Source organism: Sciurus vulgaris (assembly GCF_902686455.1).
Source record: "Sciurus vulgaris genome assembly, chromosome: 15".
NCBI lineage: Eukaryota > Metazoa > Chordata > Mammalia > Rodentia > Sciuridae > Sciurus > Sciurus vulgaris.
Window position 1 is genome coordinate 6,356,247 of NC_136476.1, and position 25,727 is coordinate 6,381,973.

Below are 25,727 nucleotides of genomic sequence, written 5' to 3' on the forward strand. Positions count from 1 at the left end.
AACAGAAATGGCATGGTATTGGTACCAAAATAGAAAGGTAGATCAATGGTACAGAATAGAGGACATGGACACAAACCCAAATAAATACAATTTTCTCATACTAGACAAAGGGGCCAAAAATATGCAATGGAGAAAAGATAGCCTCTTCAACAAATGGTGCTGGGAGAATTGGAAATCCATATGCAACAGAATGAAACTAAACCCATATCTCTCATCATGCACAAAACTAAACTCAAAATGGATTAAGGACCTCAGAATCAGACCAGAGATGCTGCAGATTAAAGAAGAAAAAGTAGGTCCAGATCTTCAACATGCCTGCTTAGGACCAGACTTCCTCAACAGGACTCCCATAGCACAAGAAATAAAAGCAAGAATCAATAACTGGGATAGATTCAAACTAAAAAGCTTTCTGTCAGCAAAGGAAACTATCAGCAATGGGAAGAAAGAGCCTACAGAGTGGGAGAAAATCTTTGCCAATCATACTTCAGATAGAGCACTAATCTCCAAAGAACTCTAAAAACTCAACACCAAGAATACAAATAATCCAGTTGACAAATGGGCTAAGGAAATGAATAAGACACTTCATAGAAGATGATCTACAAGCAATCAACAAACATATACAAAAATGTTCAACATCTCCAGTAATAAGAGAAATGCAAATCAAAACCACCCTAAGATTCCATCTCACCCCAGTTATAATGGTGATTATCAAGAATACAAACAACAACATGTGTTGGCGAGGATGTGGGGAGAAAGGTACACTCATACACTGTTGGTGGGGCTGCAAATCAGTGCAGCCACTCTGGAAAGCAGATTTCCTTAGAAATCTTGGAATGGAACCACCATTTGACCCAGCTATCCCACTCCTTGGCCTATACCCAAAGGACTTAAAATCAGCATACTACAGAGATACAGCCACATCAATGTTCATAGCTGCTCAATTCACAATAGCCAGATTGTGGAACCAACCTAGATGTCCTTCAATTGATGAATGGTTAAAGAAACTGTGGTATATATATACAATGGAATATTACTCACCATAAAGAATGATAAAATTATGGCATTTGCAGGCAAATGGATGAAATTGGAGAATATCATGCTAAGTGAGATAAGCCAATCTCAAAAAACCAAACGTCAAATGATATCGCTAATAAGTGGATGATGACACATAATGGGGGAAGGTAGGGGTTAGTGTTAGGTTTAGAGTTAGGGTTAGAAAGGGGGGCAAGAATGGAGGAATGAAGGACTATATAGAGGGAAGAGAGGGATGGGGGAAGGGAACAAATAACAGAATGAATCAAACAACATTACCCTATGTAAATTTATGATTCCACAAATGTGTTGGGGGCTTGGCCATGTTGATCATATTGGCAGCGAGGAGGTTAATTGACATAAACACACTCAGGTGATTTTATCGTCCATGCACACAATGTATGTGCATGTGTTCTCGAGCACTAACTGCATGCTCCGAGCGTCTCGCCTTATCTTTGCGTAAGAGGCGTGGCCCTGCTTTCTGCCTCCTGGAGGTGATATAAGTGTAGGCAGAGTGAGAATGCGGCAGCAGCCATTAGCAGAAAACCAGTAGAAGAAGACACACGCGCGGGGCAGCAGCCAGAGGGAAAAACACGCCACAGCAGCCATTAGCAGAAAAGCAGTAGAAGAAGACACACGCCGGCAGCAGCCAGAGAGAAGACACAAAAAAGCAGCTAGATGTGGGGCTTCAGCTAGAGGGAAACACACGCAGCAGCGAGTAGGGGCAGGCGGAAGGCAGATCACGGAGCGGAGAACTGAGACACATCACTAGGGCACCTTAGGTAGACACACCCTTAGTTCACAGGGTGCAGGACACACCACTGTGAAGCAGCAGAACTTAAGTGAGGCGTAGCAAGTCTCTCTTCCTCTAAGCAAAGACTGTCCTTCTCTCAAAGTTTCTCTCTCTTAAGCAAAGTCTCTTTCTCTCTGATGAGCAAAGTCTCTCTCCTCTCAAAGCAAGTAAACCTCATTTCCTCTATCCTCTATAAGTAAACAAGCAAGAAAGCAGTGCACTAAAGAGAAAGACAGAAGTGCGTCAGTTTCCACTCCACCACCCATAAGACCCGTGCAACTTGTTGCTGCAGGCGGTGACAAATATCCACGGATTTTGGAACCGCAAAGAGCCAGCGACACAAATGGTATGCCTTTACGCCATGTACAAACAGAGAAACAACATGTATCCCATTTGTTTAAAATAAAGAAAAATTATACTGCAGCGGTGTAGTAACAAAAACTGCATGGTACTAGCATAAAAATAGATACACAAACAATTGGGACAGAATAGAGGACACAGAGACAAATCTACAAATCCGTAGTCATCTGATCCTTGACAATGGTGCCTAAAACATTCATGGAAGGAAAGACAACCTTTTAAACAAATGGTGCTGGGGAAACTGGTCATCCACATATAGAAGAATGACATTAGAGCTTTATCTCTTGCCCTGCACAAAAGATAACTCAAAATGGATGAAAGACCTCAGAATTAGACCAGAAACTATACAACTCCTTGAAGAAAACTTATGATCAACTATGCAAATTACAGGCAATGACTTTCTCAATAGGATCCCTAAAACTCAGAAAATAAGGCCAAAACTTAATAAATGGACTGGCATCAAATTTAAAAGTTTATTCACAGCAAAGGAAACAATTAAAAATGGGAAGATAGAATGTAGAGATGGGAGATTCTTTTTTGCTAGCTACTCTTCAGATAGAGAATTAATACCCAGAGTACCCAAAGAACTAAAAAAATTCACCCCCCCAAAAGCAAATAACTCAAATAATAAATGGGAAATGACCCAATGTGCATTCCTCACAAGAAGAAATACAAATTGCCAAAAATTTATGAACAAAATATTCAACATTATCAGCAATTAGGGAATTGTAAGTCAAAACTACACTGAGATTTTATCTCGCTCCATGAGAACTGCAACAATCAAGAGTACAAACAATAATAAATGCTAGAAAGGATATGAAGAAAGTGGAAGAGTTTTACACTGTTGGTGGGATTGTAAATTAATACAACCACTATGGAAATTAGTATGGAATTTCCTCAAAAACTAGGAATGGAACCACCATGTGACCCAGCTATATTACTCCCTGGTATTTATCCTAAAGAATTTAAGTCATAATACTACATCATTACATTCATACCCATGTTTATAAGAGCATAATTCCCAATAGTAAAAATATGGAACAAGTCTAGGTGTCAACCAACCAATGAATAGATAAAGAAAATGTGGTATACATACACAATGGAGTTTATCTCAGCCACAAAGAAAAATGAATTTATTTCATTTTTAGGAAGATAGATGAAACTTGACATGATTATGTTAAACAAAGTAAGTCAAACTCAACATCAAGGGTTGTATGTTGTCATATATGGAATTCAGGGAGGAAAAAGGAAAAAACCCAGATGTGTTGTCTGACATTAATTGAAGGGAGATCAGTAAAGTAGAGAAAAGGTTCTAGGAGGAAAGAGGAAGTGTGGAAGAGAGGAAATCATGGAAAATAGTATTGTCCAAATTATATTGTTGACTATACTGAGGTCAGGCCCAGCCACCAGGAAACAATCAACCATGTCAAAACACAGCCTACAGGGTGGGAGAAAATCTTTGCCACACACACACTTCAGATAGAGCACTAATCTCCAGAATCTATAAAGAACTCAAAAAACTTTACACCAAGAATACAAATAACCCAATCAAAAAATGGGCTAAGAAATTGAGGAGACACTTCACAGAAGAAAATTCACAAGCAATCAATAGATATATGAAAAACATGTTCAACATCTCTAGTAATAGGAGAAATGCAAATCAAAACTATCCTAAGATTTTACCTCACCCCACACAGAATGTCTATTATCAAGAATACAAGCAACAAGAGCTGTTGGGGAGGATGTGGGGAAAAAGGTACACTCATACATTGCTGGTGGGGGGTGCAAATTGGTGCAGCCACTCTGGAAAGCAGTGTGTAGGTTCCTTTGGTTTTTTGGGATTGGTTTATTTCACTTAGCATGATAGTCTCCAGTTCCATCTATTTACCAGCAAATGCCATAATTTTTTCTTCATGACTGAGCCATATTCCATTATGTATATATACCCCATTTTCTTTATCCATCCATTTGTTGAAGGGTACCTAGGATGGTTCCATAGCTGAGCTTTTGTGAATTGAGCTGCTACAAACAATGATCATGTGGCTGCATCACTATAGTATGCAGATTTTAAGTTCTTTGAGTATATGCTGAGGAGTGGGATAAGTGGGTTAAATGGTGGTTCCATTCCAAGTTTTCTGAGGAATCTCCATACTACTTTCCAGAGTGGCTGCACCAATTTGCTATCCCACCAGCAATGTATGAGTGCACCTTTTCCCCCCACATCCTTGCCGACTTTCATGATTTCTTGTATTCTCGATAATCGCCATTCAATTCTCTAACTACTAGAGATGTTGAACACTTTTTTCATATATTTGGTGACCATTTGTATTTCTTCTGTAAAGTGCCTAGTCAGTTCCTTTGTCCATTTATTGATCGGGTTATTTGGTTTCAGGGTGTTAAGTTTTTTGTGTTCTTTATATATCCTGGAGATTAATGCTTTACCTGAGGTGCAGGTGAATGATTTTTTCCTAATGTGTAGTCTGTCTCTTAAAGCCATTGTTTCCTTTGCTCTGAAGAAGCTTTTCATTTGATAACATCCCATTTATTGATTCTTGATTTTACTTCTTGTGATTTAGGAGTCTTGTTGAGTAAGTCAGTTCCTAAGCAGAAATGACAGAGATTTGGGCCTGATTTTGCTTCTAGTAGGCACAGGGTCTCTGCTGTATTGCCTAAGTCCTTGATCCACTTTGATTTGCATTTTGTGCAGGGTAGAGAGAGGGGGTTTCATTTCATTTTGCTACATGCGGACCTCCAGTTTTTCAGCACCATTTGTTGGAGAGGCTATCTTTTCTCCATTGTATGTTTATGGTGCATTTGTCTAGAATGAGATAACTGTATGTATGTGGGTTTGTCTCTGTCTTCTGTTCTGTGCCACTGGTCTTCATGTCTGTTTTGGTACCAGTACCATGCCATTTTTGTTACTATAGTTCTGTAGTATAATTTAAGATCTAGTATTGTGATGTCTCCTGCTTTGCTTGTCCCACTAAAGACTACTTTGGCTATTCTGGGCCTCTTATTTTTCCAAATAAATTTCCTGACTACTTTTTCTATTTCTATGAAGAACATTATTAGAATTTTAATAGGAATTACATTAAATCTGTGTAGCACTTTTGGTAGTATGGCCATTTTGACAATATTAATCCTTCCTATCCAAGAACATGGGAGATCTTTCCATCTTCTAGGGTCTTCTTCAATTTCTTTCTTTAGTGTTCTATTGTTTTCATTGTAGAGGTCTTTTACCTCTTTTGTTAGATTGAGTTCCAAGTATTTTATTTTTTATGAGGCTATTGTGGATGGGACAACTTTTCTAATTTCCCTTTCAGCTTATTCATCATTGGTGTACAGGAACAAAATTGATTTATTTGTGTTAATTTTATATCCTGCTACTTGTTGAATTTGTTTGAGTTCTACAAGTTTTCAGGTGGAGGTGTTTTTTTGTTGTTGTTGTTTGTTTGTTTTTTAGGGGGTGGTGTTCTAAATAGAGAATCATGTCATTGACAAATAGGGATAGTTTAAGCTCTTCTTTTTGTATTTATGTCCCTTTAATTTCTTTTTTTTTTTTTTTTTTTTTTTTGGTTTCTCTGGCTAGATTTCAAGGACTGTGTTGAATAGAAGTGGTGAAAGAGAGCATCCTTGTCTTGTTCCAGTTTTGAAAAGAAATTCTTTAATTTTTCTCCATTTAAATAATGGCCTTCAGTTTAATGTACATAGCTTTTACAATGTTAGATATGTTCCTACTACACCCATTTTCAAAACTGTTTTGTCAAATGCTTTTTCTATATCTATTGAGATAATAATGTGGTCTATTGAAGTAATGAATTATGTTTGTTGATTTCCATATATTGAACCAAACTTGGAACCCTGGGATGAACCTCGCTTCATCATGTTACAGTATCTTTTTAATGTTTTTGAATGTGATTTGCCAGAATTTTATTGAGAATTTTTCCATCTATGTTCATCAAGGATATTTGTCTGAAATTTTCTTTCCTTCATTTCTGATTTTTGTATCAGGGTGATACTAGCTTCATTGAATGAGATTTTAAGTTGATATGTTTAAATTTTCTATGTCCTCCTGAGTCAATTTGGGTGGATCATATATGTCTCTAGAAATTTGTCAATGTCTTAAGACTATTTTATTAGAGCATTAGTTTTTAAAATAGTTAGTTTATGGTCTGTATTTTAATAGTGTTTGTTGTGATATTTCCTTTTACATCATGAACTTTAGTAATTTGTGTTTTCTTTCTCTTTTCATGAGCTTGACTAATGGTTCATCAATTTTATTTTTTCAAAGAACCAACTTTTCTTGTCAATTTTTGGTTAATTTTTTTGAAAATTCTTTGTTGTTTTTAAAATGTCATTGATTTCAATTCTGAATTTGTTTTTGGGGGGGAGGGCAGTGTTGGTAATGGGGATTTAACTCAGGGGCACTCAACCACTGAGCCAAATCCCTGGCCCTATTTGTATTGTATTTAGAGTCAAGGTCTCATTGAGTTGCTTAGGACATCACCATTGCTGAGGCTTGCTTTAAACTCGTGAACCTTCTCTGTTAGCCTCCTGTGCTGCTGGGATTATAGGCATGCATCACTGGACTCAGCTGATTTCAGCTCTGATTTTAATTATTTCCCGTCTTCTACTGCTTTTGATGTTCATTTGTTCTTTTATTAGGGCTTTGAATGGAATATTAGGTTATTTATTTGGGGACTTTCTATTCTTTTAATAAATGTGTTCTATACAATGAACTTTCCTCTGAGAATTGTCTTCATAGTGTCCCAGAGATTTTGATATGTTCTATTGATATCCTTATGTACCTCTAAGTATTTTTTATTTCATCCTTCATTTCTTTAGCTATCCATTGTTTATTCAATATCATATTATGTAGTATCCAGGTTTAGAGTAACTCCTAGTTTTTATTTTATCGTTGATTTCTAATTTTATTCCATTATGATCTGATAAAATGCAAGGTATTATCTGTAGTTTTTCTGTATTTGTTAAGAGTTGCTTTGGGGTCTAATTGTGATCTGTTTTAGAGAAGGATTCATGTTCTGCTGAGTAGAAAGTGCATTCAGTCATTGATGGGTGAATATTCTATGTACGAATATGAAATATTCTATATATGTCTGTTAAGCCTAAATTGTTAATAGTATTTTTTAGTTCTATAGCATCTTTTCTTATTTTTGTTTGGAGGACCTATTCAATGATAAGAGTTGCATGTTAAAGTGACCCAGCATTGATGTGTTGTGCTCTATTCATTCTTGAAATTGAGAAGGGTTTGTTTGATGTACATGGATGCCCCATTACTTGGGAATTAAATATGTATGATTGTTAGGTCTTATTGATGTATAAGTTAAGCAGTATGAAATGATATTCTTTTCCCCGACTTTGGCTTGAAGTTCTTTTTATCGGAGGATAGAAAACACCTTCTTATTCACAAGACCCATGGGAATGATATTTTCTTTCACATCTTTTCACCTTCAGTCTGTGGATGTCTTTGCCTATGAGGTGAGTCTCTTGTGGACAGCATATTATTGGTACTTGGTTTTTAATCCAATCCAGCAATATTTAATACAAAGAATAGAAGAGAAAATAACCCACACTAATGTCCAGGCACCAAGTTGGAATGGCTAGAGGACTCTTTATTCCCACTCATGGACATTTACACTTATAGTGATAACAGAGAATTAACGTGAAGACTGTGGATACCATACCTACAAGGGTGTCTCAATCTGGATCACTCTAGAACACTTTGGCAAGAAAAGTGTGTGGCCCACCCATATTGTGGAAGGGAAACTCATCACAATAGATGGTTAAAACCCAACATAGCAATTCAAAAAATATGAAAAAAGCAAGGAAACATGATCCCTCCTAAAGTTCACAATTTTCCAGTAACTTACTCCAAATACAAAAAAGTAGATAAAATACCAAATAATACATTCAAATGCTTGACTATAAAAATGATCAATGAATTCTGAGAGAATACACAAAGACAAATTAAGAGGTTATAAATGAGAAATTCATAAAGGAGATACATTTACTGAAAAAGAACAAAACAGAAATCTTGGCATGAAATACACAATAAATCAAATGAAATGTTCATTTGAAAGTCTCGCTAATAGAATAGACCATTCTGAACACAGAATCTCAGAGCTGGAAGATAAAATGACTGCCCCTGGACATTCAGACAGTATTCGGGAAAAAGAAAAAAAAAAAAAAAAAAAAACACCCGTAAGCGTGACCAGAATGTTCAAAACATTGGGACATAAGGTAACTGAATTTAAGAATCACTGAAATTGAAGAGGATTGCAAGGTTAAGGCCAATGGCATGGGTAACCTCTTCAGGAAAATGATAATAAATTTTTCTGGAGAATCCAAGATCGCAGACAAGAGGGTGACTGTATCTTCTGTCACTCCAGAACCCAGGATTCAAGAAGGGGAGGCATTGAGAGACTTGGACTAACATAGAGCCGTGGGGTGAGTCTCCCCCACTGGGTGAAGCTTGGCCTGGGCGGCAGGCCCATTCAGAAGCGGCTTCAGAACAAGGCAGTGCAGCTAGAGTCTTCCCCAGGCAGCCCTGCTCCCTGCAGTAGTGGGCTCCTTCTCGGAGCAGGCCGCCCAGTGAGAGCCTTTCTGCACAGAGTCAGCTCCAAGTCCCGGAGCCAGCGGCGGGCCCAGGACCACAGCCAGTTTCAGGGACCAAGGCAGGGCAGCGAGAGACTTCTCCAAGCAGCCCTGCTCCCTCCGGCAGCAGGCTCCTTCCACGGCCAGCTTCTCGGAGCAGATGGCCCAGTGAGAGCCTTTCCACACAGATCCAGCTCCAAGCCCTGGAACCAGTCACAAGCTAGGGGCAGCTTTCTTCAGAAGCACTGCATTATCGAGTTCCTCCAAGATTTCAAGCTACTGAAGGCTGGGAAGTGATATACTGGAAATGTACAAGGACACTATAAGCCAATAGAGGAAATCTGCAATATCACAGAATCCCACTGATATCTGACCAATATGAGAAAACAAGGGAAGAAAATGTCCCAAACAAACCTAGATACTATATCAATGAAACCCAATAACAGCACAGCAGAAGAAATGTCAGAAAGAGAGTTCAGAATGTACATAATTAAAACAATCTGGGAAGCAAACAAGGAGATGAAAGAGCAAATGCAGACATTGAAGGAAGAGATGAAAGAGCAAATGCAGGCATTAAATGATCACGCCAATCAACAGTTACAGGAGCAAATACAGGAAGCAAGAGATCATTTCATAAAGAGTTAGAGATATTGAAAAAAAAAAAAAGAAATCCTTGAAATGAAGTAAACAATAAACCAAGTTAAAAACTCCATAGAAAGCATAACCAATAGGACAGAATACCTGGAAGACAGAACCTCAGATATTGAAGATAAAATAGTTAATCTTGAAAACAAAGTTGACCAAACAGAAAAGATGGTAACAGATGAACAGAATCTACAAGAATTATGGGATATCATGAAAAGGACAAATTTAAGAATTATTGGGATTGAGGAAGGCTTAGAGAAACAAACCAAAGGAATGAACAATCTATTCAATGAAATAATATCAGAAAATTTCCCAAATCTGAAGAAGGAAATGGAAAATCAAGTACAAGAGGCTTATAGGACTACAAATATACAAAATTACAACAGACCCACACCAAGGCACATTATTATGAAAATACCTAACATACAAAATAAAGACAGAATTTTAAAGGCCGTGAGAGAAAAGAATCAAATTATATTCAGGGAGAAACCAATAAGAATATCAGCAGATTTTTCAATCCAGACCCTAAAAGCTAGAAGGGCCTGGAACAACATTTACCAAGCCCTGAAAGAAAACGGATGCCAACCAAGAATCTTATACCCAACAGAACTTACTTTCAGATTTGATGATGAAATAAGATTCTTTCATGATAAACAAAAGCTAAAAGAATTTACAAAAAGAAAGCTGGCATTACAGAACATTCTCAGAAAAATATTCCACCCTAAGATTCCATCTCACCCCAATTAGAATGGCGATTATCAAGAACACAAGCAACAATAGGTGTTGGTGAGGATGTGGGGAAAAAGGTACACTCATACATTGCTGGTGGGGTTGTAAATTAGTGCAGCCACTCTGGAAAGCATTATGGAGATTTCGCAGAAAGCTTGGAATGGAACCACCATTTGACCCAGCTACCCCACTCCTTGGCCTATACCCAAATGACTTAAAATCAGCATACTACAGAGATACAGCCACATCAATGTTCATTGCTGCTCAATTCACCATAGCCAGATTGTGGAACCAACCTAGATGTCCTTCAGTTGATGAATGGATAAACAAACTGTGGCATATATATATATATATATATACAATGGAATATTACTCCACCATAAAAAATGATAGAATTATGGCATTTGCAGGCAAATGGATGAAATTGGAGAATATCATGCTAAGTGAGATAAGCCAATCTCAAAAAACCAAAGGATAAACGATCTCGCTGATAAGAGGATGGTGACATATAAGGGGTGGGAGGGGTTAGCATTAGTGTTAGGGTTAGGGTTAAGGAGGGGCAAGAATGGAGGAAGAAAGGACTGTATAGAGGGAAAAAGGGTGGGAGGGGTGGGGGGATGTCACCATCCAGAGGGACATAAAGACACGTACACCTCAGATTGTCATGAAGGAGCTTCTTCTTTATTCAGATCCCAACAACAACAACCCCCAAAAATCAGTCTCACCCTCAATATATAAGCAGTCTCATGCATAAGCAATTTTGATACGTCCACCCAATCCTGCTAAAAGTCAAGCAATTACGAGCTCAAGCATACATGTAACCAATTGTAATAGCTTCCTGTTTTTCTCCAGGCATACCAAGCACGCCCTTCGGCTCCCTGCAAGCCCACATCTCCCCCTGTTTGTTTATAAAAAGACTGTGCCTGTCTTAGGTTGTCCATGACAGAGCAACATCCTACCCGTCATCGGAAAATGAAGCTTATATCTTCATTCCCTGTCTTAGGTTGTTATGAGTTCTTCACAAATCTTACCCATCTCTGACTACCATTCTACCAGAGCCAAACTTGGCGGGAGGTTCCCACATAACCTGCTAAGTCTTAGGAACCATTTGGGAATGGTGCTAAGTCAGGAGAAAAGGGTACAGTAGGTAACCCTAATGTGGAATTAGTGGTAAGAATAGGAGGATATAGATTGGAAGAGATAGTAAGGAGCAAAGGGCATGGCCATGCCTTTACTATCCCGCATAGGTAACGCACTGCTCCTCCCCAGTTAACATGGTGAGGGATCATCAACAACAGCAGTTGGAGGAGCTTCCACATCTTCTTCTTGTTCTTGGTTTCCTATTGAGGAAGCCTTGACCAATCTTTCAGGCACCCAAATTGGCTATTGTGCATCCTGCAGAAAGCACAAACAGATTCTCGGGTCCAGATTAATACCGGATCCGGGCCTTTCTATTGACCCAATAGAATGTCCTTCCAGAGGACTTGAGGTAGATGTTTTTTATTAGGCTCTGAATGATGGTCAGCAGCCAATTGGTCCTCAGAATCAAGATTTAAAAAATTTAAAATGAACAAGGCAACAGATAATTTGTCTTTTGGGGATCTGTATGGTGCCCCTATTCCCCCTTTTTGTTTATAAAGCATGTTTTTAAGTGTTAAATGGGCACACTCAACAATGCTTTGTCCAGTAGGATTATAGGGAATTCCTGTGACATGTTGAATACTAAAGGTGGAACAAAATTGTTTAAAGGTCTAGGACATATATCCAGGACCATTTGTTTTTCAGAGTCACATCCCTGTTCTCAGTCTGAACATGAAAGCTCTTTCAGAAGCTCGACTTGATTGTCCTTCTTTTACAGTTTCTAATATCTCTTCCCCTTCTCTTAGCTGTTCTCGAAATTTTGGTTTTTTGGAAGTCAGACAGAAACAAACTAATGTCCATATAGGCAAAATACCAAGAGGGAGAGGCGTTAAGAGAGACTTCCATGGGAATCCATGAAATTTAAACAGAAACCAAACAAGAAAAATTAACAAAAATATTAACACAACTAACACCTTACACACATTCATTTACTACAGGACGTCCTTGTCTCTTGGGACAGCCTTCTGTTAAGTTCCCTCACTAGGAGAGCCTTCCATTAGTACCTTAAGGCCACTGTTTTCTTGAATAGGGAAGGCTGCTAGTTGACTGTGCTAATGAAAAAGTATCTCCTTTATTACTTACCTGAGCACTCGCCGTTCCCCGTACAGGCCACCAAATGTCGACGTCCGGCTGGACACAAAGACACGTACACCTCAGATTGTCATGAAGGAGCTTCTTCCTTATTCAGATCCCAACAACAACAACAACCCCCAAAAAGCAGTCTCACCCTCAATATATAAGCAGTCTCATGCATAAGCAATTTCGATCAGATATGTCCACCCAATCCTGTTAAAGGTCAAGCAATCACAAGCTCAAGCATACATGTAACTAATTGTAATAGCTTCCTGTTTTTCTCCAGGCATACCAAGCATGCCCTTTGGTTCCCTGCCAGCCCACAGGGGGAAGAAAAAAAAATAACAGAATGAATCAAACAACATTTCCTATGTAAATTTATGATTACACAAATGGTATGCCTTGACTCCATGTACAAACAGAGAACATGTATCCCATCTGTTAAAATTAAAAAAATAAATAAATGAATAAATAAATTTTTCTAACCTTCAGAATGAGATGGTCATCCAGATAGAAGGGGCATTTAGAACCCCAAATAGACAAGTGCAAGGGGGAAAAAAAGAAAAGAAAAAGGAAGAAACCTCTCCACAATGCATTGAATTAAAATGTCTCCCATACAAAACAAAGCAAGGATATAATTTTAAATCCTTCAGGAAAAAAAATGTCAGGTCACATTTAGAGGCAAGCTGATCAGTATTATTTCTGATTTCTTAACACAAACTCTAAAAGCAAGAAAGGGTTGAAATAATGTGTTTCAAGCGCTTAAAGAAAACTCACAATCAAAATTTCTACTAAAACATTAGAAATAAATCAAAATGAGAGGATTTAATGAAATATCCCTATAGTAATATTGAATGTAAATGGTCTCACCTATCCAATTAAAAGACATAGACTGACAGAATGAATGAAAAAACAAGACTTACGCATATTTGGTTTAATTCTTTGCAAGAAACTTGCCTTAAAGGCAAAGACAGCCACAGACTGAAAATCAAAAGATGAAAATAGATATACCATACAAATGGAGTCCCTCCCCCCCAAACAGGAATAAGTTCTGTCACAGCTAAAAAAGTAGACTTCAAGCCAAAATTAATCAGAAGATACACAGAAATTCACTTTGTACTTGTAAAAAGAACAATCCAACAAAATGATATAATGTTAGGAAATACTTCTGCCCCAAACATTGGTGTATCTAATTGCATAAAACAGACACTACTCAAATTAAAGACTCAGATAGATACAAGCACAATAATACTGGGTGATTTTAACGCATCTCTTACAACAGTAGATAGGTCATCCAGACATTTATTTAATAATGATGCTTTTGACATAAAAAAAATTTCATAAATCAAATGGAATTACAAATATCTATAGGATAGTTCATTCAGTGACAACTGCTAATGGAACCCTCCCCAAATAGAGAATAGAACATATTTTAGATCACAATGCAACTCAAAGCACTGTGAGGGAGAAAGAGAGAGAGAGAGAGAGAGAGAGAGAGAGAGAAGGGGGAGATGAGTATGATTCCTTGCATGTTACAAAATCATATTGGAATGAAATTACAAATGAACACTCAAAACACTAAACCCTACAAAAACTATATACACATGTGAAGATTGAATAAAACATTATTAAATGGTGAATGAGTGATAGAAATCAGGGGAGAAATTAAAAAGCTCTTTGAATCAAATGTGTATAGTGATATAACATACAAGAATGTCTGGGACACTATGAAGGCAGTTCTAAGAGGAAAGTTAATAGCTATGAGTACCTACAAAAGAAAATCAGAAAGATCCCAAATACACTACCTAAGATGTATCTCAAGTTACTTGAAAAAAATTTAAAAAAAGAACAATTGGGTGCAGTGGTGCATACCTATAATTCCTGTGAATTAGGAGGCTAAGGCAGGAGGATCTCAAGTTCAAAGCCAGCCTCAGCAATTTAGAAAGGTCCTAAATAACTTAGCGAGATCCAGTATCAAAATAAAAAAAATAAATAAATAAAAGGGCTAGGGATATAGCTTGTACCTTTGCATCCCTTGGTTCAAAAATGAAACAACAAGCAAACAAAAACATTTCCAAAACCAGTAGAAGGAAGTAAATAAGACCTCAGAGCTGAAATCAGTGAAATAGAGAATTTTTAAAAATGCAAAGGATCAATAAAATGAAGAATTGGTTCTTTGGAAAGATAAATACAGGTGATAAACCCTTAGTCAAATTAACCAAAAGAAAAAAGACTAATAAAATTAGAGACAACTAAGGAGAATTCACCACAGGCATCACATTAGGATCATTAGGGTCTATTTTGAAAACTTATAATAAATTGGAAAATTTGAAATAAATACATTTCTATAAATATATGATGTGCCCAAATTGAATCAAAAGGACCCAGAGAACTCAACTATACTAATAACTAGCAATGAGATAGAAGCAGTAATAAAAGTCTTCCAAAAGAGTGAAGTCCAGGACAGGTGGATACTCAGTGGAATTGGACCAGATCCTTAAGAACTCTTACCACTGCTCCTCAAATTATTCTAGGAAATGGAAAATGAGGAAACACTTTGGAATTTATCCTATGAAGCCAGTATCACACTTACACAAAAACCAAAGGACACAACAAGGAAAGAAAACTACAGACCAATATCCCTGATGAACTTAGATGTAAAACTTCCTAATAAAATAGGAGCAAATAATATTCAACAACATATTTAAAAGATTATACATCATGACTAAGTTGGTTTTATCCCACGGTTGTAACAAGGGTATAACATTTGTCAATCAATAAATTAAAGTCACCATATAAATAAAATTAAAACTGAAATCACAATCATTTCAATAGATGCAGAAAAGCCTTTGACAAAATGCAGCACTCAATGATGATAAAAACACTGAAGAAACAAGACAGAACTTACATCTACATCATAAAGGCTATTTATGACAAGTCTAAAACCAACATCACTGCAAATGGAGAAAAACTAAAACTATTTCCTTTAAAATTTGGGACAAGACAAGGTTGACCCCTCTCACCACTCTGATTCAACACAGGGCTAGGAATTATAGCCAGAGTAATTAGGAAAGAGAAGGAAATAAAAGAGATAAAAATAAGAGAAGAAGAAGTAAAATTAGCACCGATTGCTGATATGAACCTATACTTACAAGATCCATAAATCTCCACCAAAGGAGTGCTATAGTTAATAAACAAATTCAGCAAAGCAATAGGTTACAAACCCAACATAACAAAAGCCAATAATTTTCCTATACATCAATAATCTGCTGAGAAATCCCATCAAAAATAGGCAAAAACCCTCCAATAACCCTAGGAATAAATATAACCAAGGAGGTGAAAGACCTCTACAATGCCATAATTTTACTTTATGGCTGAGTAATAGTCCATTGTGTACCTACACCACACATTCTTCATTCATTCATTTGTTGAAGGGTACCTAGGTTGGTTCTGCAAGCACAATATGTGTGTACCCTTTTCCACACATCCTCGTCAACGTTTATTGTTAAAAAGGGATACTTTTACCCTGCTGGTTGGAATGCAAATTAGTAGAACCACTATGAAGTTTCCTCAAAAGACTAGGCATGGAACCACTATACAACCCAGCTATACCACTCGTGGTATACGAAATTAAAGTTGACACCATAATTCACAATAGTCAAAAGTACAGAACCAGCCTAGGTGTCCATCATGGATGAATGGATAAGCAATCTGTGCTGTACATACACAAAGGAGTTTTACTCAGCCATTAACAATGAAAGTATGTCATTTGTGGGAAAATGGATGGAATGTGAGAATATTATGTTAACCAAAAGAAGTCAAACTCAGGTAGTATGTTTTCTCTCATATGTGGAAACTACAGAGGAATCATGAATGACAGGAAGTTGACTTTCTAATAATAAAAGGATGCTTATATAGCACAGATCTTCTCAGCTTTGTTCATGGCAAGACATTCTTAGAAAAATATCAAACTTATGTGACCCACAAGGGTAATCAGGTGATGCTGTTCAAGACTAGATTCTCCCCTAAGGTTCTGACATGCTAGGTGGCTCCCTGTCACCAAGAACCAAGGGGATAAATTCCTTAGCACACCATAACCTCTTCCTGGTTTTGGAAAGTCATATAACCATTAAGAAATTGATATGGAGGGCACCGACTATTTGCATTTTAGGTAGCTAGAAGTTGTAGGATTGAAATAATCAATAAAAACATGAAAAAGAGGAGATCATTGTTTATTGAATTTGAAAATACTGCACCAATTAGTCAGAAAGAGAGGGGTAAACTTAAGGATAGGGATGACCCCAAAGTTTAAATGTCTTGGTACAAGCAAAAATTCCAGGCAGTTCATGTCAGACTTTACAGGCAGTCGAATTGGTGAGGTCCAAGTCAAGGGCTCCAAACAGTACCAATAGGGCTCATGTTCAATAACTTAGTTAGAGATAGAAGAAACAGTAATGTTCCCTGAGGTAATGAAGCAAGATGTGAGGAAAGGGTGAAGTGGGAAATGGAACAACAGACCTGGTTACAGGGATGAACTCCCTGGTGGCCAGTGGGGGAGGTGCACACTCTATTTCCCTGCCCTCAGAACCCTTTCCCTTTGTGACTCTTCAATGCTTAGTGATGCAGGACTGGAACTACAGACACCCAGGCCCCCTGAGAAGTCATTTAGCTTTGGCAGCTGTGCAATTCAGACCATGAAGAATTTTCTCTTCTCTGAATAGCCATAGAGAACCATGATTGATCTTGGTTCAATTTCTTGGGGTATTGACCCCAAATATACATTTTTAAGCTTGCTCTTCCTCTACTTGTGCTTGCGGCTATTGAAATTTCTAATACATCACAATAAAAGCATCAAAAAGGTAAGGAAGCAGAGTGAACCCCAAGGAAGGTTCTTATATTTTAAAGTCAATGGAACTTTTATTTATATATATGTGGTACTGAGAATTCAACCCAGTGCCAAAATAGGCAAGCGCTCTAACACTGAGCCACAACACCAGCCAGAGATTCTTATGTCTAATGTGAAATGTTTGTGAAATGTCCATTGTGATTTGTCATTTCTTTCCTCACATTACTAAATGTTTGTGCAGCTCAGAAAGACATGGAAGTGGGAACACTAAGGACAAGATACAACTTCACTCTTTAGAGAAAGAAGTCAGGAAGTGTTTGAGAGAGGAAAAAGATTGTCATCTGAAGCTCACATATTATCCTTTGAGGTGTGGTGGAGTTTTCCAGGAGAAAGTTCCAAGCATAATGCTTCTGAAGATCTTGATGGGTTTGGATAGAGAGTTTGGTTTCTCTGAAAGAGATGTCTGTTCTAACATCAGATGCTGAGTCTCATTCCCATGTCAGGTGTCCTTCATCAAGCCTTCCTATTGCACTGCTCAGGACAGAAGTGTTGACCTCTAGGACTTCTGAGCAGAGCCTCCACCTAAGCTCTGTCTTCAGGACACAGGGGGGAATCTGGGAGGGCACTCAAATTCTATGGCCTCCTTGAGCAGAGGATTTTTAAAACATCAAATGTGGATCCCACCACCATCATCCTCCATTATATTATAAAAGAAAGAAAATTAAAAATATTTCATTGCCTTTCAAAATTAATAAAAGGAAGAAATATATTTCTACTGACTAACAAATGAAGGGTTGATCACTGTCCTCCCCTACCCTCAGACCCCTTTCATTTTGTGACTCTCCAATTCTTAGCGATGCAGGCCTGGAACTATAGACAAGCCCAGGTCCCATGAGAACTCATTTGCCTTTGGCAGCTGTGTGATTCAGACCATGAAGTATGTTTTCTTCTCTGAATAGTCATAGAGAACCATGGTTGATCTTGGTTCAATTTCTTGGTGTATTGACCCCAAATGTACTTTTTTAACTTTGCTCTGCCTCTACTTGTGCTTCTGGCTATTGAAATTTCTAACCTTCCAGAATGAAACTATCCAAAAGGTAAGGAAACAGAGTGAACCTCCAAGGGAGGTTCTTTTTTTTTTTTTTTTTTTTTTTTTTTTTTTTTTTTTTTTTTGTCAATGGTCCTTTTTGTCTATATATATGTGGTGCTGAGAATTGAACCCAGTACGAGGCTACGCAAGTGCTCTGCCACTGAGCCACAACCTCAGACAGAGATTCATATTTTTGCCCAATGTGAAATGTTTTGTGAAATGTCCATTGTGATTTATTGTGATTTGTCATTTCCTTTCTTACATTGCTAAATGTTTGTGCAGCTCAGAAAGACATGGAAGTTGCAACTCTGAAGACTAGACACAACTTCACTCTTTATAAAAAGAAGTCAGGCAGGGGTTCAGAGGGGACTAAAGTTTCCATCTGAAGTTCACAGATTATCTTTTGGGGTGTGGTGGAGCTTTCCAAGAGAAAGACCAAGCACAGTGATTGAAGATCTTGATGGGTTTGGATAGAGAGTTTGGCCTCTCTGAAAGAGATGTCTGTTCTAACATCAGATGCTGAGTCTCATTCCCATGTCAGGTGTCCTTCATCAAGCCTTCTTATTGTGCTGCTCAGGACAGAGGTGCTGACCTCTAGGACTTCTGAGCAGAGCCTGCAACCTAAGCTCTGTCCTCATGACACAGGAGACCCTGGGAGGGCGCTCAAATTCAATGCCCTCGTTGAGCAGAGGATTTCTAAGACCATCATATGTGGATCCCACTGACAAAATCCTTTTTTGTAATTGTCAGAGAAGGGAAAATTAACAATATTTCAATGCCTTTCAAAATTAATATAAGAAATACATTTCTACTGCCTAACAAATGAAGGGTTGGTCACCATACTCCCCCACCCTTAGAACCTTTCCCTTTGTGACTCTTTAATGCTTAGTGATGCAGGCCTGGAACTATAGACAAGCCCACACCTCCTGAGAACTCATTTGCCTTTCGAAGCTGGGCAATTCAGACCATGAAAAATGTTCTCTTCTCTGAATAACCATAGAGAACCATGGTTGATATTGGTTCAATTTCTTGGGATATTGAACTCAAATGTACATTTTTTACCTCGTTCTTCCTCTCCTTGTGGTTCCGCCTGTTGAAATTTCTAACATGCCAGAATGAAACCATTCAAAAGGGAAGGAAGCAGAGTGAACCACCACGGGAGGTTCTTATTTTTGACAATTTACCTTTTATCTATATATATGTGGTGCTGAGAATCGAACCCAGTCCCAGGCTAGGAAAGCGCTGTGCCACTGAGCCACAACCCCAGCCAGACATTCTTATTTTTGCCCAATATGAAATGTTTTGTGAAACTGTCTATTGTGATTTCTCATTTCCTTTCTCCCATTACTAAATATTTGTGCAGCTCAGAAAGACATGGAAGGTGGGAAGTCTAAGGACAAGATACAACTTCACTCTTTAGAGAAAGAAGTCAGACAGGGGTTCAGAGGGGAAGAACATTTCCATCTGATGCTCACAGATTATCTTTTGGGGTATGGTGGAGCTTTCCAAGAGAAAGTCCCAAGCATAGTGATTCTAAAGATCTTGATATGTTTGGATAGAGAGTTTGGTTTCTCTGAAAGAGATGTCTGTTCTAACATGAGACCCTCAGTCTCATTCCCATGTCAGATGTCCTTCATCAAGCCTTCCTATTGTGCTGCTCAGGACAGCAGTGCTGACCTCCAGGATTTCTGAGCAGAGCCTGCAACCTAAGCTCTGTCCTCAGGACACAGGAGACTCTGGGAGGGCACCCAAATTCTATGGCCTCCTTGAGCAGAGGATTCCTAAGAACATCAAATGTGGATCCCACCGACAAAATCCTCCTTTATAATTGTCAAAGAAAGAAAATTAAAAATATTTCATTGCCTATCAATATTAATAAAAGGAGGAAATACATTTCTACTAACTAAAAAAATGAAGAGCTCTGAGATTCTGGCATAATGAATGTCTAAGCTTGCTAATGAAAGGATCAAAAGAAATCCGCCCCAGCCCATCATTCTTTCCTTTTTGTTTTCAGCGTCAGGCCACACGCTTGAGGAAAAGTGATGCATTTAAAGGTAAGGTCTGTCTGTCTGACCTGAGCTCTACAAGGGTGAGCCTTCCTATCTCGTCCAGCTCCATGATCTTGGAGCGTGTCATGTTGTAGGCACAGACTCTCAGGAAACAGTCTCAGAGAAGAGGTTCAAGAGAAATCAGTCAGATCTAAGACATTCCTCAGAGTCTCTGCCTTCCCCTCCTGTGTCATTTCCATTCTCACATTACTAAAATGTTTGGTCAACTACTGGTTACTGCCTAGTAGGTGGCCATGTGAGATGTCCAAGGACATTTGGTTGCTCTGGAGTCAGAATTTCTGTGTGCCTCCATGGTATAAACTATAATTTCTCATTGCTCAGATTCATCTCTGACTTAGCTACTGACTCCTGTTGCTTCAGGTGGCAATTTTTAGTATCCTGGGATGATGCATATGAAAGTACTTTATAAATAAAACCACACATACAGGTAAATCTTCTTAATATCATCCCTGACAACATGACCTAGTCTGCAGATTCTTAATATCTTCTTTCTCATAAAGGGACACTTGAATCATACCTGTGTTTCTACCTTCACTACATATAACCCACTGTCCTGGTTTTCCAGGGCGGAGAACTTGCCGGAGAGAAGCAGAGGAGGGAAGGAAGCTGCTTTCTATTCTGAAAAGGTAATTAATCATTTCCCTTCTTTACTGGGTCCTGTTCTCACATGTTATATACATTCCCCATGGATTCACTGCAACATGCCCTGATCACAGGAGGGATAGCCACAGTAATGGGTATGTGAATGAAGGCCTTGGGAGGGGGGGGAATGTGTTGTGAGGACATGGATGTGGGGAGTGTAAAGCAGGTAGCAGGCTTCCCCACCACGGACAGTACTGCAGACCCTCCTTTCCCTTGTACTGGTCTGGTTACAGCTTTGTACTTTGTCTCCTGCAGCCCCTCGGGCCAGAGGAGTGATATCATCCACTTCCGGCAACTGCTATGTCCAGACCCCCTCTGTGGAGTGTGTAATAGAACATCTGCTAAGGTCAGTCAACTGCTGTGTAAAGCGTCCTTGGAAGATGCTGCTAATTCTGTGTCCCATGTGCCTTCCATAACGTCTGTGAAAGACTCATCAGTTTTTCTGTCTGCTGTTGTCTCAGCCATCCCTTCAGAAACTTCAATATCAGCCCCTTTGTCTGAGCCCACTCCACCTCCCTCCTCTGAAGTCTCATCTGACCAAGCCACCTCTTTAACTGAACAAGTTTTGCCCTCATCACTCTCTGGTGACTCTCTGCCACCAGAGTCTGTTCCTCCCTTGAGTACAGAACTTCCAGTGGATCATTTCCCAACTCAATCACCTATTCCAATCCCTCCTCCCTTGAGTTCAGAACCTCCAGTAGATCATTTCCCACCTCAACCACCTGTTCCAATCCCTCCCCCATTACATGACAGTCAAGAAAAACCATCTGATGTCCAACCTGAAGCCACACTGTCTCTGGTGGATAGCCCGGATGGGTTGTCCACTGATGTCCCAATGACCAGAAGCACTGACAGTGCAAGTCTTGCAAAACAGTCCCATGCTGAGAACTTGTCTCCACCTAAATTGGAGCACACTGATGATAACGAAAACCTCATTGACCTCCATTCTTCTGAGCCCTCTTCTGAAAGTGATGCTACAGCCAACCTTGTAGAATCTGGAAACATCTCCTTTCTCAGCCCAGATGTCTTGGCACTTCTGGAGAGACAAATAAAAAAGAAGGGTGATTTCCTGATGCAGAAGGAAAACAAAAAGAAAAAATCTTTTCCAAAAGAACTTAAGCCAGACTACCAACTTAATTCTTCAGAGAAAATGTTAGAGTCAGTTGCTGATCAACAGGACTCACCTGTCTCTCTCCCTTTACAGAGCAGCAAAGACAAATCAGAGGAATTGCAGGGACATCACCAGATCCCATATCCTAAGTCCTCTGAGGGTCATTTACAGCAAAAATACACCCAATTCTTTTGGGGACTCCCATCTCTGCACAGTGAGTCCTTGAATCCTAAGGTATTTGTTTCAGGTGACTGTTCGACCTATGTCTACTTCAATAAAATGTCCAATTCCACCACAGTGGATGAATCTCCAGTTCTACCCCATTCCCCACCTCTGTCCTTGCCTGCGATCCAATCTCAACCCTTGACCCAATCCCCGCCCCAGTCTCAACATACTCCTCCTCCTCTCCCGTCCCAAGACCAGCTTCAGTCCTCGGTCCCTATCTTGTCACCACTCCCATCATCCCAGGTTCAAAGCTGTGGAGTGTGTTTTCATAGATTCCAGGATGAGGCACAGTCTCTCCTGCCATCTGAAATTCACGACTTGGAATATAACGTGTTACAGAAAGAACAGGAAACTGTGTGGGGTTTACCCTCTGTGGTCCAAAAATCCAAGGAACAGTTTTGTCCTCCAGCTCCCAATCTTTCATTGGATAGGCAGTCCTCCAAGGCTTATGTTTCACCATCGATCCTTCTGGGAGATTTTCCCCTCAAAAAAGAGCTTCGGAAGAAACTAGAGCACCACCTTCGAAAGAGACTTATTCAACACCGGTGGGGTCTGCCCCGCAGAGTCCATGAGTCTCTGTCAAGTATGAGTCCTCAAACAGAAGTTCCTGAGGCAGCTGAATCTAAGAGCAGTTATGGACTTTCATGGATCTCTTTGTTTAAGGGTCAAAGTAGCAAAGAACTTAAATTGAGCCAACCCGGAAGTTCCCATGAAAGAAACTCAGAATTGCTTCCTCTAGAGGAGAGAGTGAAGAAAGTAAAGAGTCCAGAGATTGGCAAAAAAGATTATCCACTGAGTGACCCAAAGTGGGCTCCAGATAATAGTCTGTACTCTGACTTTGAGACAGACCTGAAAAATCAATTGAATAGTCTTTTAGGAAAACAATCAAGAACCTCAAGGGATAACTCGATTCAGAAACAACTGACAGAAACTCTGGAAGTACATTTGAGCAAGAAATTTGAGGAAATCAATGAGAGTCAGATGCCTGGCTCTGTGCATAGATCATGGCATTCTATAGAGCAGACATTGAGTGGCTCCAAGAATTCCCCCAGCAAAATGAAACACAGTGATTTGGCACCACTGGTGGGTGAGGACAACTGCCTCAATACCTCCCAGGATATTTCCTTCCTTGGTTCCAAAAAACAAAAGAAGTTGGAAGACCATATTAAACTGTTTCATAAGAGGATGATATGTGGGCTTCCCCACAAGGTCCAGGAATCCATAGATATCTTCAACATGAAAGGGACCCCATCCTGGTCCTCTTTTCATTCTGAAGTTCCCCCCTCAGCCAGCCTTATTTCTGGTAAGGCTTCTAATATTGGAGTCTCCAAGCCCCTTAAAGGAGGCTTTCACACTTTTCATGGAGATAAGATGGGAACAACAAATTCAGTTCCCACTGTAGATCGTCCTCTTCCTGCCACTTCAACTGTGAGCAAGGAGAGTAAGAGGACACTAAGATATTCACCCTCTTGTATCTCTCATGAGCTTACAGAGAACATCAAGGCAATTGAGAGTGACAGACAGACTTTGTTACCCTGCATACGCAGTGACATAGATGAAGAGAGTCAGAAGCAGACTGTAATAGCCAATAGATGCAGCTCAAAGCTGCCCACAAGGCAGGCTGGGGCTAGACCCAAGTCATGGAATAAGGGAGTGAGTCCCAACAATAGCACAGAGAAGCCCCAGAGAAAAGTGATTAAGAATTTAGAATATTTTCCCACATTTAACAAGTCCAGGGAGATATTCAAGGCAAAAGAACTCTGTGTTGTTCGATCACAATCTACTAACAGCCTGATGACCATAGAGGCAGAAAGCTTCTCAGTGATAGATGTGAATATGAGTAAAGTTGAACCAACCCTGACCACTGAAAGGCCCCCAGAAGGAATATCGGCTCCCAAAGATTCTGAATCATCAGATCTTAAAAATCAGTTGCTTAATGAGTTGAAGTTTAAAATGGAGAGCAGGGAGTGTGGCCTGGCTTCAGGCTTTACCCCTGACTTGTCTCTTGCCTCAGATGACTTGACATCTAAGACATTACTAACTCATTTCCAGAGTGCTTCTAGTGGGGACATGGCAGCTTCTCAGGTGCTACAAGCCCATTTTGAGAATAGAGGGATCAGTATAGAGCAGGGACAAAAACCCTGGATCCCTACACATGTTTTATGCAAGTGTCAGGACAAGAATTTACCACTAGCATCAAAGAGGGAGCGCCCGCTGGCACCCAAAACAGGCGAGTTTGGTGGAGGGGATGCAGGGTTGGGGACACGCCAACCTAGAAGGAGGCCCCACCACACTCAAGACACAACATTAAAGGAGGTACTTGGGAGCAAGTCCTCCCAAGCCCCATCACTGAAGGGACAACCTCCTCCTGAAAACATCAGAAATCAGATTAAACACTTTTTTCAATGGTTTTGTCCTAGTACAAAAGCCAAAGGGCAAGAAGGTTTTCTGAAAAAGGGCAGCTCTTCATCATCCATGAAAGGCCGAAACCCGATTAAGAGGAGAGCTGCCTTCACTGGGAATACTGAAGCTCAGAAAATCATGGCGGACATTGGGAAGGTCTTAGAGGAGAAACTAGTGGGGAGGCATGCAGTAGAGATAAAGCCTCTTTCCACCCTGAGGATGTCTGGGAAAATTCAGCACAAGGCAGGACCACAGGTTCGGGCAAAGCCTGTGCAGAAACAGGCCTTCAACCTCAAGACTCCGTGTTCTAAGGTGCCAAGTGCCAAGTCTTGCAGCCAGGAAGTTGGCCTCACTGGTCAGAGGTATCCTATAAGAAACAGATTGGTCATGGAAAGGGGCAGACAACCCCAGAAAAGTGTGACAGTACAAGATAAGCTATTATGTCGGAGGCATTCCCCACCCATACCATACAAGGAGACCATGCTCCACCAAAATACTACCTACAGATGTCAAGTTGGTCAGGTGCCTCCAGCTACCCCTACTTTTGCTAAAGGCACTGTGTTGGGAAATTTGTCTCTATTGTTTAAACAGAAAATGCTTCTCCAGAATGTCTAGAAAGAAAATTTTCTCCTCCCCAAATAATATATTCCTTGTTGAAAATATTGATTTTCCCCAATAAATTTTCTAATAAGATGCTGTCTTTTCTGTGAACTGTGTTGGAGGTTTGGGTATTGGGTAACCCATATCTTAGGGAAGGGGAGAACCTCTTACTGATTGCCTCTCTGGACTTCTAAAAGGTGACCAGTGTGTTCAAAAAACCTTTGCTCTCACTGCTTCCTACCCCTTACCTTAGCCTTAATGACATTATATGACAGCCTACATCTTCCCCTTGCAGTGAGAAAGATGGGTCTTCCATACCTAAAGAGATTCAAGGAACGAAGAATTTTGAGAAT

At 39.6% G+C, this 25,727-nt stretch overlaps 1 protein-coding gene across 1 annotated transcript; it reads left to right on the forward strand.

Moving 5' to 3' along the window:
• Positions 1 to 17,121: 17,121 nt before the first annotated feature.
• LOC306644857 (spermatogenesis-associated protein 31D1-like) lies at positions 17,122 to 25,389 on the forward strand (the record flags this gene model as incomplete). Its single annotated transcript, XM_079112123.1, has 4 exons — positions 17,122 to 17,247; positions 20,339 to 20,378; positions 20,959 to 21,019; positions 21,291 to 25,389. 4 exons carry the CDS (start codon positions 17,122 to 17,124, stop codon positions 25,387 to 25,389), a joined length of 4,326 nt encoding a protein of 1,441 aa, XP_078968249.1.
• Between the last annotated feature and the right edge of the window lie 338 nt (positions 25,390 to 25,727).